The following is a 19,719-nucleotide window of genomic DNA, read 5'->3' as shown; positions in this document are numbered from 1 at the left end:
GCACCATCTTCCAAAAGATTTACAATCATTAAAGACAATAATTAAGAAATTATGGGTTTCAAAACAAATAATATACCGTACAAGTACAAGTTTTTGATAAGTTTTAAACTATCACCAGTTTATTTGAAGTTAGTTAAGAAGATTAAGAAGGTTAGTTTCACAAAATATCATGTCTTGAAGTTTTGACCATGTTTTTTAACAAAGCAACAGGCAAAGTTTATTCATAGATGAGAAGTTATCCAACTTTCAAGCACCCTCACCAAAGTAAGTGACATGTCTCCGCTCCACTGGTCCCGACAGTTTCTTCTCAGTTGATGGATCAGTGAGTTTACACCGAACCCTAAACATCGTGTTTATATGAGATCCTGCGTTGAAATCTGCTCTTCTTATCAGCCTTGTGCCACCATGACTTTCTCGTGCTGAATATAAAAATTGCATGTTTTATGGGTTAACCTCAACATGTAAGTGGGGCATAAAACAAAATGTTCATGTCAAGTTATATGGCTTTGCAATTAATTCTGAGAATAAATGGCAACCAAATAGGAGCCACCAAATGCCAATGTTCTATAGTTCGTTAAAAAGAGACATAACTTAAGGAAAATTGAGCAGACAGACTGCAAAACAAACATGGGTTATTGAACACATTTTCTTATTGCTAACATAGTAATCAGTATCTTGAGATAAATGCGTAAGTAAATCATTTAATACTATGGCATTTACTTTTATAAGTATGAATGTACTTACTTTCTGGTAAATAGTGGTATATTATGATGTTTTTCAATTTATCTGTCACTGAAACAAAAAGTAAATGATTAAGTTTCATGCCTGTTAATTAACAGCATTTCATAAAGGACACCATTACTTGTAAACCAAGAATTAACAATTCTTCTAACCCAGGACACTTACTACAGCATGATTCTTAAAGCTATCAATTTTCTTCAGCAAAAATCTCACTTCAAAGAGATTACAGTAAAATAACTACATGTTGATCAAATCACAGACTGTATAAAAATGTCTGTTAAATTGTAAAAAACTTATTTCATTTGACTGTTTTCAGTATTAACTATTAGAAATGTGTTGGCTGTGAAGACAAAGATATGATAACAATATCTTATTCTTGTCAATTAATTTCCCATGATTAGGCCCCAATATCACGAAAATACTTCAGTCAAATCTCAAACTCAATTTCAACTCGTTTAACCATATTATATCGAATTTATTAACAAAAATATATGTTTTTACAAATTTTTAAACCGCATTCTATCATTGAATATGTTGATAAAAACCTTTGGTCTGGATTCCAATGGAAAATATTCTACAGCAAAAAATATACTTGAGTACTATTCATTGCCTTTTAACAACAACTCAAGTATATTTTTTGCTCTAGAATAAGTTTTCTTTGAAAAATTGTCAAAATCCTTCAATAACATATTCTATGAGAAAATTCATTTTCAAAAAGTATAAAAACATACAAGATTTTGAACAATACTATGCTTTTACGTGTTAAAATGATTTAAGACTGGGTTTGAGATTTGACTTAAGTATTTTTGAGATATTTGGGCCTGGCCTTTAAGCATAAAATGGTAGCTTCCGACTAAAATATCCAATTTTTGTTTAATAAAAAAATGACAACTAACCCGCAAAAGACAGCTGTGCTCCATCAACAACAAAATCTAGAGTGTAGACCTCCAATGGTTTCACATCCTGGAAAGGGAAGTGTAAATGTAACCTATCAATCCTACAAGTACATGTATGTCTGTGAAACAAGTTACCTAGGTGCTGATGGCAATGCCTATCCCATTAGCAAGCTGCAAAAGTAAGCCATGCTCCGCCTGGTCACTTGTCGGAGATGGTTAAGCTCTGGTTGTTAAAGTAATCTATTGGATCATATCATAAACCATGTCACCATGATCTGCCATTATGACCTGACAAAATATGAAATCCTTGGCACGTTAAATTGTTGAATGACAAGCAGTGTTATGTTAACTGTCTTTATTGAATGAACAGCATACAGTTACTCATTATTGATTTGCGTAAGAGATGGATTCAGCTTAAAAATAATACAGTCTCTTCATCAACTTGAGAATCAAGTACCATATGACCTTAAATTAAGCTAAACACTAGTACCATAAGCCATTACCATAGTAGCCTACACTGTATTCAATAAGCAACTTATATTGAACTATATTGAACTTAATTTTAAGATTAGAATCAAAGTCAGGTGATTGGCATATATATGTGATTGCCATATCCCCCGGAATTTCGATCCATCCCCCGATCTCCCGGTGGGAGATAAAAATCCCCAAGAATTAAAAAAAATAAAAAATAAATAAATAAAAAAAAATAATAATAATTTTACATCAGGCAATAATGACAAAGTGAAACCACAGTATGTGAGTGAAACTCTCCAAAAGGAAACTTTTACAACAAGTGATCAATTAATTTGTAATAATTATCAAAGGCAAAGAAATATTACTCTTTTGGAAGGAAGAATTTAATAATATTTATTCTATTCTCTTATTGTCTGAAAGTCATCAAAGCTGATAGAATTAAGCACAATTTTTTTAAAGACTTTGGAGGAAGGTATATTTAATTTAATTGTCTCGAAAACATATTTTTCAATGACGTATTTTGTTCTGCAAGTGCATTACAGTATGACATGACAGTGTATCATAAAAATATGATAAATCATGACATAAAATAATTCTGTATAATGAAAAAGTTAAGAGGTTTTCAAAGCAAACTATATGTGAATACATTTTTTCATACTAAAAATACTTATAATAATATACTAATAATAGGCTGAATGGAATCACTGAAATATGTCTAAGCATAAAGATCTGGGGCCGTATTCAATAAACATCTTAGTAAATATTTCAACTTTTGAGAATTTTGTAATTTTTGACATTTATTATTTTAATTACGCGCTATTTTTCATATGCATATATTGTTTAGACCATTTTTTGCTTATTTTCATATTTTTGATGTACAAACAAAAAGCAAAATTGAAAATTGTTACTAAGATGATAATTGAATACAGCGCAAGATCAATATTGAATACTGGCCCAGATACACTCCTCCTCATAATATCTGTATATTATGATGGGTTTCTGTACATCCATGGAAACTATTATATTATAATACTTGATGTGCTAGAAACTAGTAAACCCTGACCATTGAGACCTACCCTGGATACTTGTGATAGGACCCTCTCCTCAACTAGTAAACCCTGACCATAAAGACCTACCCTGGATACTTATGATAGGACCCTCTCCTCAACTAGTAAACCCTGCCAATAGAGACCTTCCCTGGATACTTGTGATAGGACCCTCTCCTCAACTAGTAAACCCTGCCAAAAGAGACCTTCCCTGGATACTTGTGATAGGACCCTCTCCTCAACTAGTAAACCCTGACCATAGAGACCTACCCTGGATACTTGTGATAGGACCCTCTCCTCAACTAGTAAACCCTGACCATAGAGACCTACCCTGGATACTTGTGATAGGACCCTCTCCTCAACTAGTAAACCCTGACCATAGAGACCTACCCTGGATACTTGTGATAGGACCCTCTCCTCAACTAGTAAACCCTGACCATAGAGACCTACCCTGGATACTTGTGATAGGACCCTCTCCTCAACTAGTAAACCCTGCCAATAGAGACCTTCCCTGGATACTTGTGATAGGACCCTCTCCTCAACTAGTAAACCCTGACCATAGAGACCTACCCTGGATACTTGTGATAGGACCCTCTCCTCAACTAGTAAACCCTGCCAATAGAGACCTACCCTGGATACTTGTGATAGGACCCTCTCCTCAACTAGTAAACCCTGACCATAGAGACCTACCCTGGATACTTGTGATAGGACCCGCTCCTCCTCCTGGTACCTGTACAGGGTAACAGACTTCTGAACATCTGCCGCAAATATCAGGGACTTGAGGGTGACTAGCTGGTGTATGTAGATGTGTGTGTCAATGAACGCGATCCCTACCAGATCATTGTCCTTCAACGTCCACATGAACAGCTGCCGTGATAAAAGGAAAAGTGCTATTAATGAATCATATCAAGAGACAAAAGTTGACAATGTTAACATTATCTAACAAACCACCATCCACACCCGGTGTAAAAACCTCTTTATATATCTGGTTTGGTTCAAGTTGGGCAAATGTTTCAGTGGTCAAAATTATCATATAACCATATTTGGCCAATCAAATTGTTTAAATATGCAAACCAACATTTATGCAAGAAAACAAATGGAAAACAAAATCATTTACAACAAGGTTCAGTCTTAGATTGGTGATCTTATTGATAAATGACATAATGATAAATAGGAATACTTAAGGCAAATAGATAAGTGATTTTTAAAAATGGCTCCTTGTGTTGCAGTTTCAGGAAACTTGGCCTTAAGCTTAATAGTAAGACCTTCTTACCTTTTGTCCAATAGCGGACACGAGGAAGCCTGCACAGTGTGTGAGAGCTGTCACTGGCCCCTTCTGTTCCTTGTCATAGATCACCTGAACAGGGAAAACAAGATTAAGTGGTGCTTTGGAGATATATCAAAGAACAAAGGCACTGCAAGGAAAGCCAACATTTGTCTGTTGCTTGCTATTATTTGGTCAGCCAGGCATATGTGTGTTGATTTAAATGTGCATATTGTCTCTGGGAAATTTGTACCATGTTTCGTGCAAATATCTTGTTCTTTTCTAAATTATTGCCAAGTTTAATAGTTATTTTGCACTATGACAATGCCGACGACAACAATTCAATCAAAATACCTGACTGTACTTATACAGAAGAGAAAAGCTAAAATGGATGCACAGATATTTATAGCGTTTTTTCAGCAATGTTAAATAACTCAACAACTGATAAAAGCAATACCAAGACATCCTTTTATTGTAATCTACACATGTCCTGTTGTTGTTGTTTTTTTCCATTTTTGCAATGGAGAATAATTTTTTTAAAAAGTAGGCAAACTGATGGGACATGCAACAAATTAATCATATTTTCATTGATAATGTTCCGATGAACAGTTTTGTAATTATGCAAATTTTTCAAGACTTCAATAGATTAAAATGTGGAAAATATCTCTAGATTATCTCGATACAATTAGCAAAAAAACACTTAAAGAATACCTTTATTTTGTTTTTGGTCAACGGCTGGCCTGGTTCTGGCACAACTTCAATCACATCGAAGATGATTATCTGAAATAACAACAGCAACTGAATTCAAATCGGAGAGAAGTCAAGTCTTTTTTTAGCTATCATTTCTGCACATGTGTGTCTAAGACTAAGTATTTAAACAATTACTACATGTTTACACATACAAAAAAACTTAATGTATCAATAGCTTTATAGTTATCAATCACAGTAAGACCATGTCAATAACAAAAGCAAGTTTTTTCCGATAATCATTCAGTTTAAACTTCATAGCCTACCCTTCCCCTGCCAAGAATATCTTCCCCCAAGCAGTGGTTGGTTCCTATGGCAATGTATCCCTTGTACCCAGACACGGTCTCCTCAGACTTGAGGGGAACATACTTAATACCGGTCACATGCTCAAACTCCTCCATCTCAATCCTGAAAACAGAAGTACAGACAAGCTTTAGATGTTTTTCTCGGATGCAACAATAAGAGTGGAGATTTTATTACTTTATTCCAGTCTCATTCAGAAAAAAATCTCATTATAATAGATACAGTTAGGCTGCAATCAGAATGATTTGTTTCACATTGTTTGCATATATCAAACTTATTCGCAAGTTTTACCATTTGGTAGTAAGTTCTCTATACATAGTCAAAGGTTTAAAGTTTTAGAGGTCCACAAATATACCATACCCACTGATGTTTGTTTAAGGGACTACTGTTTAATTTCTTATTACTGTGTGCATGCATATAAAGGTTACACAATACCATATACTCACTGAGTGTTGGGTATGACCTCCCAGGAGGTGGGGCTGTACAGCTGACACATAAACTTTTCCACCACCGGGTACACAAACCTCTCATCTAGAAAAGATCAGATAAATACATGTGAAAACACCATTGATGCTCAAAGTGTTTATACTGAGAGTGGTGTAGAGTTTAAGTTATCCCAATTTCACCAATTCTATAGCCTCTTATACTTGCATTTATCTAGGATAAAAATCTTTGGGTGATACATATTGGCTTATAGCTGTCTTAACTAGCCAATATTATGTAGTACAGTAAAACTGCGATCGCTCGAGGTCGCCAGGGACCGAGCCAAAACCTCCAGGGAACCGATGTTTCGAACGACCCGATTTTCAATTTTCCAGTTTGATATGAAATATCTTTCAGTGTATTTTAAGTTTGAAGACTGTTTACTAAGACACCGATTATGTGTTACGTTGAGGAAATCGCTAATATGTTCAAAAGTTGACGTAAAATAAATGTAAAATGCAAAAGGAAAAACAATAAATGAATAAATAGACATTTCTATTTTAACAAAAAAGCACATTTTCGCAGCAAGCAACATTTAAATGACAGTTCATATTTTGGAATTAGTCAGATTTAAGTTTCGCAAAATCAAGGATTGTTGATTGGCGCATCTTGTCGTAACTGTTCAATCGTAATGTGACGTGACAGCGTGCAAAGCGTCTGAAGATCACGGTCAGCATCGGCAGTGAATTCAAAGAACCTTCTGACCACATCTAAATCGTTAACTCCTCGTCATTAACTTCTCATAATTATCATCTCAAATGCCCATATCAACTAATATCGGTCATGCGTTAACAGTGAAAAACGGTTTTTCACACCTTATCAAATTGCCTTTCAACTGTCATTGCAGTTTTTACAACTTGCGAAAATTTTAACACCTAGCAATTGTTTGTTTATTTTGGAACATGCGTTCGGGAAAAAGTATGAAATTATGTCCTCGAGGGAGCCATAAGGTTTTGTGCACGATTTGTGTACTTGGGACCGAGGATATTGCTCGACTGCTCGACATAATTAGGTTTCGATGCAGCGTGGGTATATTTTATATGAAAATAGAAGGAAAAAAGATCGGGACCAAGCTCCGACCTCGAGGGAAAGCCGGTTCTCGAACGACCGCTTGTTTGAGGGAACGCAGTTTCACTGTATAAACTAATATTGACATACAGGAAATAAAATATCATAGACATGAGCTAATAAGTTGAACCTGACATTACAATTCCGAAATAGCTTCATAGTGAGCTGTGTGTGACCTTGACCTTACACAGACATGGCAAAAACAAATGTCTAGCATACTGTCCCCATGAGGTGAGCATAAAATTCATTTGTGCCAATTATTTGATTTGTAAATCCTTCAGCTGCTTTGAAAACATGAAATGGACAGGAAGAACAGCATTTCACCTCTTGAGTCTGACTTTAACCTTGAACCAATTGGATAACTCTGCCCCTTGTATTGATGTGTACAGTTAGACGATGAAGTTTGGAAGTACAAGAAGCACTTCATGCAGATTTATTTTCTTTCAACTGATCAAAAGGCAAATTTAAAACGTATGTTTAAGCTGGAGATATAAATTATGCTTTATGCCATAATGATTACTTGTGGCATGTACGTATACGACACACAAGAACATGCGATGAGACAGAAATCAGCCACCACAAACCTTTTTCAAACACTTCAAACTCTTTATCATCTGATGTTGCCTTGGGCAGTTTGTTACAGATGTCTGGATTATGCATTACAACAGCATATGTCTGTAAATACAAAGGAAAGACCATCTAACATTGCAAACACCCTATTTCTTTTGGCAGGAATTTTTAACAACATATTTCTCTAAGTAGGATTTTTTATTCATAATTTTTGAATATTAATTCTGTATTTTGAATTCTACAATAAACAAATTGTTCACAACAATGCATCATGTAGAAGGCAAATTCAGCTTGTATTTCTTTCAGCTTAAATTTAATCATCTATAAATTATTTCAGCTTAAATTTAATCATCTATAAAGTACAAGAAAGTCTCATGGCTCGGTGACTGTCTTTTGTTGTTTAAATTTATCTTCCTAAATGAGGTGAGAAACAAGTTCTGCAAAACTGGTCCCTGAAGAACATGAATTACGATGAACAAGCATGGTTACCTTGCTGTCCATATGATATACAATGAAGTGAGGCGTGCATCTGAGGGGTACTTTACGTATGGGCCAGGGGGCGTCGTATGTGAGATGGGTGGGTAACACTGAGATTCGCATCTCACCCTGCAAGTACATATATCATTATAGTTTAATAAGCATACACTCATTTCCTAACTACAATTCATGCAAAATTGACATAAATATGTCAAAGACAATTTTTAAATCAGAATTAACCTTTAATTACGTGTATAGTTTTAGTAACTTTTGCAAAGTCACTCTCCTTGGCATGAAGTTGCATGAGTGTGTTGGCTTGTTCTGGTGGAGGAACCTGACTACCTGGCAACTTGCTGACCACAAACCAAACGCACATATGCACATGGGATGCCTTAGTGGGAAGCGAGAAAACTAGCCACTGTGCAAAGCAGACAACCTCATACCTTTTGTGTAGTAGTAAACACATGATACAAAGACTGAACACTTGACAATAATGCAAATACAACTCACCTGCTTATTGAAGTATAGGAACCCCTTGGGGCAGTTTACATTATGGAAGGGGGCAAAACAAGTCACGGCTCCATCGATACCCATTGGGTGGATTCGCAAGGAGCCCCTCTGAGTCATGAACAACCAGTGGGGGTACGGCCCACAGATAAAAACCTGAAAATGACAAGACATTGACCTTTAAACGCTTTTTGATATTAGACCATTATATAAGCTTCTTTGTAAAGATGAGTCTGTTTCAAATCTGTTTAAAAACTGGCTGCCCCTTTTAAAATAAATAGAGTGTCACCTTGGTAGGACTTAAACCCACAACCTCTTTGATTATATGCAGACACCAATATCACTAGACAGCTCAAACCCTGTGACCTTGTAAACATATAGAGTCTGAGGTTATAACAAGAGCTGTCACAGTATGTGACGAATGCCCCCGAATGTGACATTGACCTACGAACAAGGTCAGTACATGAAAAGTTGATCTTGCCTTTATGTGTCAAATACATATGGCAAGTTATTTTAAATTGCCTCTGAACATAAAAAAATACCATCCATACTTGACAACCTACACTGTTATGTCCTTATATTCAGAATTCCCTTGTGAATAAACACTTAGTGTATCTTTCACCTTAGAGGTAGGGACATGGGTCTTGCACACGACACGTCGTCTTCGTATGTGGAACACATGTAGCAAGTGATTTTAAAATCTGTCCATACAAGGGAAAGTAACAGCCCTGACACGACAACCTATAATCTATGTTCTTATATGCAGCACTCCATTGTGAATAAACACTAAGTGTGACCTTGACCTTTGAGGCAGGGACACGAGTCTTGCACGCGACACGTCGTCTTGGTATGTGGAACACATGTGGCAAGTTATTTTAAAATCTGTCCATACAAGGGAAAGTTACAGCCCGGACACGACAACCTATACTCTATGTCCTTATATGCAGCACTCTATTGTGAATAAACACTAAGTGTGACCTTGACCTTTGAGGCAGGGACACGGGTCTTGCACGCGACACGTCGTCTTGGTATGTGGAACACATGTGGCAAGTTATTTTAAAATCTGTCCATACAAGAGAAAGTTACAGCCCGGACACGACAACTTATACTCTATGTCCTTATATGCAGCACTTCATTGTGAATAACCACTAAGTGTGACCTTGACCTTTGAGGTAGGGACACGGGTCTTGCACGCGACACGTCGTCTTGGTATGTGGAACACATGTGGCAAGTTATTTTAAAATCTGTCAATACAAGGGAAAGTTACAACTCGGACACGACAACCTATACTCTATGTCCTTATATGCAGCACTCCATTGTGAATAAACACTATGTGTGACCTTGACCTTTGAGGTAGGGACACGGGTCTTGCACGCGACACGTCGTCTTGGTATGTGGAACACATGTGGCAAGTTATTTTAATATCTGTCAATACAAGGGAAAGTTACAGCCCGGACACGACAACTTATACTCTATGTCCTTATATGCAGCATTCCATTGTAAATAAACACTAAGTGAGACCTTGACCTTTGAGGTAAGGGCACTGGTCTTGCACGCCACACGTCGTCTTGGTATGTGGAACACATTTGGCAAGTTATTTTAAAATCTGTCCATACAAGTGAAAGTTACAGCCCGGACACGACAACCTATACTCTATGTCCTTATATGCAGCACTCCATTGTAAATAAACACTAAGTGAGACCTTGACCTTTGAGGTAAGGGCACTGGTCTTGCACGCGACACGTCGTCTTGGTATGTGGAACACATGTGGCAAGTTATTTTAAAATCTGTCCATACAAGAGAAAGTTACAGCCCGGACACGACAACCTATACTCTATGCCCTTATATGCAGCACTCCATTGTGAATAAACACTAAGTGTGACCTTGACCTTTGAGGTAGGGACACGGGTTTTGCACGCGACACGTAGTCTTTGTATGTGGAACACATTTGGCAAGTTATTTTAAAATCTGTCCATACAAGGGAAAGTTACAGCCCGGACACGACAACCTATACTCTATGTCCTTATATGCAGCACTCCATTGTGAATAAACACTAAGTGTGACCTTGACCTTTGCGGTAGGGACACGGGTCTTGCACGCGACACGTCATCTTGGTATGTGGAACACATGTGGCAAGTTATTTTATAATCTGTCCATAAAAGAGAAAGTTACAGCCCTGACGCGACAACCTATACTCTATGTCCTTATATGCAGCACTCCATTGTGAATAAACACTAAGTGTGACCTTGACCATTGAGGTAGGGACACTGGTCTTGCACGCGACACGTCGTCTTGGTATGTGGAACACATGTGGCAAGTTCTTTTAAAATCTGTCCATACAAGGGAAAGTTACAGCCCGGACACGACAACCTATACTCTATGTCCTTATATGCAGCACTCCATTGTGAATAAACACTAAGTGTGACCTTGACCTTTGAGGAAGGGACACGGGTCTTGCACGCGACACATCTTCTTGGTATGTGGTACACATGTGGCAAGTTATTTTAAAACCTGTCCATACAAGAGAAAGTTACAGCCCGGACACGACAATCTATTCTCTATGTCCTTATATGCAGCACTCCATTGTGAATAAACACTAAGTGTGACCTTGACCTTTGAGGTAGGGGACACGAGTCTTGCACGCCACACCTCCTCTTGGTATGTGGAACACATGTGGAAAGTTATTTTAAAATCTGTCCATACAAGGGAAAGTTACAGAGCCGGACGGACAAACGGACGGACAGACAGACGGACGGATGGTGCGATTTTAATATGCCCACCTTCGGGGGCATAATAAATGCTGTGTATTGAATTTTCAATTTTCAATAAGATTGAACATAGGTTAGTTACCAAGCTCTTACCCCCACAGTACCCGGAGATATCATCGCAACATTAGCTACCAAGCACTTACCCCACTGTAACCGGAGATATCATTGAAGTATCGGAACCACTGTCCCCTTTCATCTTTCAGTTCATCAAACTCATCAATAATCTCCACATCCCCACGTTTCCGGTACTTCACTTTTCTCTCCTTCAGAATGAGGTTATGTTGCACCTTCTTGAAGCGGATCTTCAGGTGGTTGTCAGCCTTTGCTTGGTAATAGGGGAACGCCTCATAGATCAGTACCCCATCATCACTTCTTGCCTGTTGTACAGAGAATTTGCACAATGCACATATATAAAACAATACTAAATAGTGAAAAAAACATGGCCTCCAAAGTTTGCAATCATCTATTATGATTTTCAAAAATCAATTATGTGCTCAGATTTAAACCTTCATTGAAATTAAAATGATAAAATCTCATTGGGATCTTGACCAAAAGCAAGTGTTTTAAACCATTTATGTCATACTTTGTGATTTCAATTTCCAATTAGAGTTTTAAAGTCTGCCAGGCGCCTGGCATATGGGATAGGAATAGGGGTAAAGATGTTCACCAATGTAGGTGTCCCATAAGCCCGGCAGGCTGGCCATTAACTGACAGTGGTGACACTCAAATAAACAGGCACTTAACTTTTTGAAGCAAAGGTGATATTTCTGATTGGCCACTTTTTATAATTCATGGATAGTAGTCAGCAACAAATTTTGACAAATGCTCCTTTTTGTGCATTTCTTCAGGGTTTTTTTTAGATTGATTGATCGAAATAACCACTCTGATTGTTTCCAATTTAGTCCAACATTCTAAATACAAATTCAATATTTTTTTCAATGAAATAAGTCATGACAACTCCTCTTACTCGCTATTAGATTTCCTGAATTGTTCTTGTTAGCTACTATGGAAGAAATTTTACAAGAAAACTTCAATGGCCTTTCTTCATGAATTTGTGCCTTCTAAAATAATAGCTTCATCAGAAACTTCATGAGCTCACAGTAAAAGGCATATCAAATTAATACGGCTATTTCATTTTCTCTAAGGTGCACAAACAATAAAGCCCGAACACATGGCGTCAGCCGTCGAAGCAAATCAGAAAACAAGCCAATCATAAAGCCGATAATCAGTGTTCACCCACCAGTAGGTATGGCCTTGACTTCTGGTGCCCTAGTCCGACAAGCAGTATCTCATTAATGCTGCTCATGTTCTCTGCCTGTATTTTGTCCTGAGCTGTCGATGAACTGCAAAATAGGAACACTGTTTAACCTACATGTACATGAACAACAAACATATTCTGGAATCACCCTAAAGCACTCAATGTAGCTGTAATAGTTTGCCACAAGAAAAATATTCACGAACATAAATAATCATTCTTACTAGCAGTAATGTATTATGTACAAAGTGGACTTGAGATTTTATCACCAAGAACATGAATACGGTTTCAGCTTAAGAGTTATGGAAGGATGCTGCCTGGTGTCCTTTCTTGATAGCACCTTCTGCCCCCATGGAGACCAGCATGTGAACCTTCCCGTCTTCATACAATTAAATGCTTTAGATAGTAAAAATATTTCTTTCTTTTTTTTGTTAAGTCTTATAATAGGAAACAATACATATAAACTTCACATATTTGGCAGTTGAAACCTAAAATTGTATCGGACTGTGAAGAACATTTTCTGTCAAATTATAATCTTCAAGTTCTTCACAGTCCGATACAATATGTAGCATTTACCCTTCGCACCCTTTACCCTTTAATTGCATTGACCTGCCTTTTTTGAAAACCTTGCTAGATCCCCAATTTAAATCAAAAGTGACCAAAGAAAATAACTTACCTAGACCTGCTAGCGTGGAGCTCAGACTGCAGCGTATCCACGAGGACCTTTTGACCAATAGGAAACATCTTCACATAGTAGCAGATCTTGAAGTCTGGCAGGCTCACAATCTACGAACACAAAACGGGCTATGAAGTATTCAAGTATAAATATATGTATGTGCCCAAGAGCCTAGAGGTTGTAATCAAAATAAGACTTAAATGAACAAGCCCCAATTCAAGATAATGCTTTGCCTGAAATATTGCCAACAAGCCCTGCTATAGTAAATCCAGATTTTGAGTAAGCATTTCTAGTGCAGTGCTAGCAGGCTTGTACTTTTTTGACCACTGCAGAGGAAGTAGATTTTGAGTAAGCATTTCTAGTGCAGTGCTAGCAGGCATGTACTATTTTTGACCACTGTAGAGGAAGTATGATGAAAGACTTCTGGGGGATTTTAATAAAATGCCTTCCTAGAATCAGACTTGAGTCTATGTTATCATTGTTAATGAACAGACTCAAGTCTGAGTTCAGACTCAAGACTCATAACGGCAATTTTAAAGAGACTTGTTGGTGAAAACTGCTGTATATATTTCAATGTATTTTCCTCTATTCTTTGCACAGATCATTTTAGTAAGAATGTACTGTAAACTTTTTTTCTTCACATTTAAAATTTCATTTAACTCGAATTGGAGCCTAGTGTCAGACTTGAGACTGTTCGTTAACATGCAACCTTGGGCCATGATTACAAACAGTATCAGGTGGCAAAACTGCAAATCTTCATTTCATTGTTACTTCCATTCTAGTTGAATATTGACTTTTTGAAACTTCACAAATATTTATGGAAAACAAACAGAATAATGATAATTGTAATTTAATTAGTACTTTTTAAAGTCTAGACTTGAACTTGAGACTTCCAAATCATGGCACAGGCACTTTTTTCTTTGAAAATCACACAAACAGAACAGCTGCTCATAAACAAAGAGTGTAATGACTATGAACAACATGATGTATCAATTCTTAATAGATCCATTAAGTTGAATTAACTGATAAAGAGATCGCCCTTAGTTTAAACATTATATATTTTACAACAATTGTGAAGAAAGCTATGATAGCTTGTACTGAGTCACTCTCGTTGGCACGATGTTGCGCAAGAGTGTGGCCTTGTGGGGGAAACCGGAGGACCTGGAGAAAACCTTGTCCGGCTTGGTGACCACTAACCATACTCACATGCGCCCAGGCCGGAACTCGAACCTGGGTCGCCTTGGTGAGAGGCGAGTGCGCTAACCACTGCGCTAACCTGACAACCTTAACATGACCAACTACCTACCTCCAATGCACCATTTTCTCTGCACACTGTAAGCCAGTATGTGATTTTCTTCTCCTTCTTTTGCGTATTTTTTCTGTATATGAAAATTATAAAACAATGCAATTATGCACATTTTGTACGTTAGAAAGCATTTTGGTTCAATCCTTCATAGGTATCTAAATGCCATGCCAAATTCAACTTTTATTTTCAAATGCTAAGTCCCATTTTACATGGGAAACATTTACAAATAAATATTCACATCACATAATGCAATGCAAAATGGCTGTTTAATATAGATTGATTCCGGAAAAAAGAAAAGAGGACAACTCAACAAAAACATGTAATTGAGAAAGAAAAGATTATTTACATCTGCATGTTTAATAGCAACTACATGATTGTTTAACAATGATATGTAAATTACCAATATTTATGCATTGTCCATTAAGTTATTATTTTAATTAGTATTACCATTTTCTTCCTGCTTTATATAACAAGATAAAACAAATATAGAGAATTATTGTTCCAAACTAAATTTATATCGTATACAATTGATTGTGCATAAAAGTGTGAAACCTGACAAATGAATCATTTTAGATATGTAACATTTTTTACATATATATACATTTGATTTATTTTATATCAAAATCAAACAAACTGATACTAAGTCTAGTGTTCTCATCAAGAGGGAAGACTTCCAGCCTTCAAAAACAAAACATTGTGCTCAGGTGAGCTAAACGGCATCTTACCTTTGTTTGTCATCCCTGATGCTGGTGTTGACGGAGGTGTCTAATGTGGAGGTGTCCGCATCCCCATACAGCAGCTCGTCCTCATCATCCACAGTGCTGAAAACATCATGTTTGGGGTCATAGTGTCATAGATAACTCCATACCAGTGTTTCCTCGCTGGGCTTATCATCACCACCCAACTTCAGGCTGGTTTTCAGGGTAATGCTTCACCTTTATTTTACTTATTTTTTATTCATGTCTATATGTTTTTAAATCCCATTCTCATTAAGCAAGTATAAACTACACTATGAAAATATACAACAGGAAAATGCTTTATCCTAACACTATATGAAACACAGTTATAAATGAAACATCTCTTTTTCATGTTGGAAATGACACTTATGTTATTCAGATATAAGATAAAATCATTATTGTGTTGTTGTTTTTCTCTTTTATTCACATTGTGTTTCGTTTCTTATTTAACCCTTAGGCTACTGATGGCGATTTTAAAGGTTTTGCAAACAGCTTGGAACCAGACCAGGCGCCGAGTAACTCGGCGCCTGGTCAGGTTCCAAGCTGTTTGCCACTCAGTCAATATATGCCCAAAGTTTTAAGTAAATTGAAAGAAATTTAGAATAAACCAGACGACATTTTTGAGCAGACGACAATTTACCCAGCATGCAAAGGGTTAAGGTACCAAAATAGGTAACAAAGTTTCAGTCATGTCATGTTTGCTTTTATATTCAAAAGTGTTGTTAAATGTGTTTCATATAGTGCAAAATTCCGAAGATCAACATTCATATTTTTATAAGCAAACTTGACTGAAACAAGAAAGTTTGGGGAGAAGAAATGGAACAGTTACCGGCAACCAAAATGTCATGTGTTCTTTTTGTATTTCAACAGACCAGTGTGTGCATACCACGTGATAAATTGCCTCATAAATGCTGCTTCGGTAGGCAAAATGGAGTAGTAAAGAAAAGTTATCTTTGTTTAAATCTTCATTTTAAGCAAAATAATGCCTTCTGACGTAGCATATATGATGTAATTTATCACATGGTGTACACACACTGCAGACAAATCCTTCCTAAGAATAAAGTCAAATCAATTTGTTACTTATTTTTGAACCTTAAATCGAAAAATAAACACAATGTGAATTAAAGAAAAACAAGAGCTGTCACAGAGACAGCGCGCTCGACTATTCCGCTGCTTTTCAGTGTAAGGATTGAAAAGTTTTGGCGAAACATGCATGGATCACTGTTAGATTAGATTCCAATGCAATACATGATGTGCTGAGATATTAACATAAATGTGGTTACATGCAAAATTTTAACCAGAATTTTTAAGTGTAATAATAAAGGGCCAATATTTGCAAAACACAGTTATCTAACTTGGTTATTCAATTAGGTTGGGTGGTTGAATACCATTGTATAAAGGCTTAATGCAATACATCAAGTAGTTGGTGAGATATTATCCTATGTGTGCTAACATGCAAGACCTTAACCAGAATTTCTAAGTCGCATAATAAAGGGGTAAAAATTATATAATATGAAAGATAGAGTTATCTTTCTGATTTTGATTGAATAAGAAGGTTAAATGGTTGGGAGCCTGTGTGTAAAGTTTCAATGCAATACATGATGTATTTGCTGAGGTATTGACTTAAAAGTGGTTACAGGCAAAACCTTAACCAGAATTTCTATGTTGAATAAAAAAGGGGCAATTATTTGAATTTAATGCAAACTAGAGTTATCTTACTTGGTTATTTAAGTAGATTGGATGGTTGAGTACCATTTTATAAAGTCTCAATGCAATACATCCAGTAGTTGCTGAGATATTAACCTATGTGTGCTTACATGCAAAACCTTAACCAGAATTTCTGAGTCGAATAATAAAGGGCAATTATTTTGCATTAAATGCAAACTAGAGTTATCTAACTTGGTTTATTAAGTAGGTTGGATGGTTGAGTACCATTGTATCAAGTCTCAATGCAATACCTCAAGCAGTTGCTGAGATATTAACCTCTGTGTGCTTGCACGCAAAACCTTAACCAGAATTTCTAAGTCGAATAATAAAGGGCAATTATTTGCATTAAATGCAAAGTAGAGTTATCTAACTTGGTAAATTAAGTAGGTTGGATGGTTGAGTACCATTGTATCAAGTCTCAATGCAATATCTCAAGCAGTTGCTGAGATATTAACCTATGTGTGCTTGCACGCAAAACCTTAACCAGAATTTCTAAGTCAAATAATAAAGGCCTATTATTGGCATTAAATGCAAAGTAGAGTTATCAAACTTGGTTAATTAGGTAGGTTGGTTGGTTGAGTACCATTGTATAAAGTCTCAATGCGATACCTCAAGTAGTTGCTGAGATATTAACGCATGCAAAACCTTAACCAAGGGGTGACGCCGACGCCAATGCTTGGGTGAGTAGTATAGCTCTCCTTATTCTTCGAATAGTCAAGCTAAAAATGATTTTATCTTGAATCTCAACAACATTGGTGTCATCTACAACATGAAAAAGAGATGTTTTATGAATAAATATGAGTGAAGTTCTTCGAAATTCAGCATGTACAGCTTATATACTAGTAGATAACCTATGTCACTACCAAACCTTTTGTATCTGAAAATATATTCAACTCTTAAAAGGGGACTCCATCACAGATTTATAGGGTCAGACAACTAAAATTAAATTGTATGTAGAAGTGAACACATTACTTGTAACAATGGAACGTTGTTAGTCATTACTTAAAAATCAACCAGAGAGTTCTATTCTTCTTAATCATTTGAAAATATAGCAAATTATAGGCTTAAATTTATGAATTTCTGTTAAATCAGTATCTATTAATATCAGTATATGTCAATAACAGTGTGGAGTTTATTCATGACAATAAATAATTATAAAATTACTCAATTTTAACACATTTAAACACCAAAAAATTGCCAACATGAAACCTGTGAGAGAGACTCTTTAAAGTAGCATAATCCCGAAACCTGGTACCTATTCTCCATGTTGAAGACTTTCTCTATCGATGTGTTCATGTTTTCACGATGTTCAGTCCCGGTCACTACCTCGTCCAGCTCTATAGGTGTGGTGGAGAACAGCCCACTCTCGTCCCGGTACGCGCACATTGTCAGTATACGCGGTTTCTACAGGGTAACATGAGGAAAACATCTAGTTGAATTAAAAAAAGTATTTTCTGCACTTATAATGTACAGTACATTACATTAAGTGTATTAAGTGTTAAGAAAAAAAGAAATTGAAATAAAATGCAATACTGCCATCCCTAAAGTGCACATTTGATATTCAATTTTTAAAATAGAATTTGAATTGCATGAACAAAGTATATGTAATGGTAAGGATAACAGCTACAATTGTTAGCTGATTAATTTCTCAAGGAGACAATTAATAAATGTATCATACGTTTTCCAATAAAAATAAAATATCCTTTCTGCAGGTGGTGGCATAAAATGTTGATCAGGTATATTTAATGATTTTTTATTGCATTCCCTTACAAAGACTGAATACATTATTCAGTACAGTGCTAACACTGACTCACATTGGCAATGAGTGGTTTTGTGAGCACAAGCCTGGCCCCTGCCTGCTCCTGTTTCAGCGTCAACATCATGACCAGGCCTTCCTCGCTCATTATCAGGATGTAGGGGTCGGCCACAGAGCAGTAGACTATTGGCGTGCCCATCTCGATAGGAATGTGCTGCAGCTGTTGGACTACAACAACAAAAAATCCCATGTATATTTTTGACACAAGTCATGTTCAGTATCATCTGCACTATCAGAAGATACATACTGTGATATCATTTATATTCGTTGGCATGAAATTTCGTGGTTTGCCGAAAAGTTACAATTTCTTGGGTACTTGAATTCGTGGTTTTTCATTTTTGAAAATTTTTCGAAACTGCGATCGTCCTATAACGTCTGCGTTATCTCCATGCGCTGGCCTGTGATTTCCGTCTTCTACGTCACACGGTTTATGACACTTGCTATTGTGGTACAACATGCCAATTAGTGCATATACCCATGTCCATTATCGATTTAATTGGAAAATAAGGTCATAAAAGATGATGTACCCTGATTATAAATACAGATAGGCGAAGCCATTGAATGCCAATTAGGAATTTTGCAAACTGTGAGAACACCGAGAAGGTCTGTATATTTGAGAAAACAATCCCAAAAGATAGCTGATGTTCAATATTTGTTCACATATTTTTGTTTAATAAGTGTATTGAATGTGTTGTTTTGTACATTGTCACATTGGGTACTCAAAACCTCCAATATAATCGATTAATTGTTTCATTGAAGAACAAAATCGAGAACTGACACTCATCACTCACATCTTGTTAGCCTGGAGATTTTCATGAACAGCACACGTCTAGGCACGCGCTTCAGTCATTTGGTTAATAATACACATTAAAATGATT

The 19,719-nt window shown here is 36.5% G+C and overlaps 1 protein-coding gene across 2 annotated transcripts in view; it reads right to left on the bottom strand.

Annotated features, from left to right (window-relative positions):
• LOC128244787 (cleavage and polyadenylation specificity factor subunit 1-like) overlaps positions 1-19,719 on the bottom strand; it is a 47,990-nt gene that overhangs the window by 1,932 nt on the left and 26,339 nt on the right. For both annotated transcript variants that reach the window (XM_052962866.1, XM_052962867.1), the window contains 18 exons: positions 18,840-19,009; positions 18,281-18,429; positions 15,307-15,402; positions 14,582-14,654; positions 13,276-13,385; positions 12,585-12,687; positions 11,488-11,721; positions 8,580-8,732; positions 8,082-8,198; positions 7,607-7,697; positions 5,918-6,002; positions 5,435-5,576; positions 5,133-5,201; positions 4,431-4,514; positions 3,848-4,024; positions 1,638-1,704; positions 745-792; positions 261-419 (listed from right to left, as the gene is read on the bottom strand). In XM_052962866.1, coding sequence (XP_052818826.1) covers positions 261-419; positions 745-792; positions 1,638-1,704; positions 3,848-4,024; positions 4,431-4,514; positions 5,133-5,201; positions 5,435-5,576; positions 5,918-6,002; positions 7,607-7,697; positions 8,082-8,198; positions 8,580-8,732; positions 11,488-11,721; positions 12,585-12,687; positions 13,276-13,385; positions 14,582-14,654; positions 15,307-15,402; positions 18,281-18,429; positions 18,840-19,009 — 2,127 coding nt within the window. The remainder of the gene's footprint in view (positions 1-260; positions 420-744; positions 793-1,637; positions 1,705-3,847; positions 4,025-4,430; positions 4,515-5,132; positions 5,202-5,434; positions 5,577-5,917; positions 6,003-7,606; positions 7,698-8,081; positions 8,199-8,579; positions 8,733-11,487; positions 11,722-12,584; positions 12,688-13,275; positions 13,386-14,581; positions 14,655-15,306; positions 15,403-18,280; positions 18,430-18,839; positions 19,010-19,719) is intronic.

Source organism: Mya arenaria, chromosome 8 (assembly GCF_026914265.1).
Source record: "Mya arenaria isolate MELC-2E11 chromosome 8, ASM2691426v1".
In the NCBI taxonomy this organism is placed as follows: domain Eukaryota; kingdom Metazoa; phylum Mollusca; class Bivalvia; order Myida; family Myidae; genus Mya; species Mya arenaria.
Note: the sequence above shows the minus strand (reverse complement) of the source record. Positions and strands in the feature narration are given on the sequence as shown.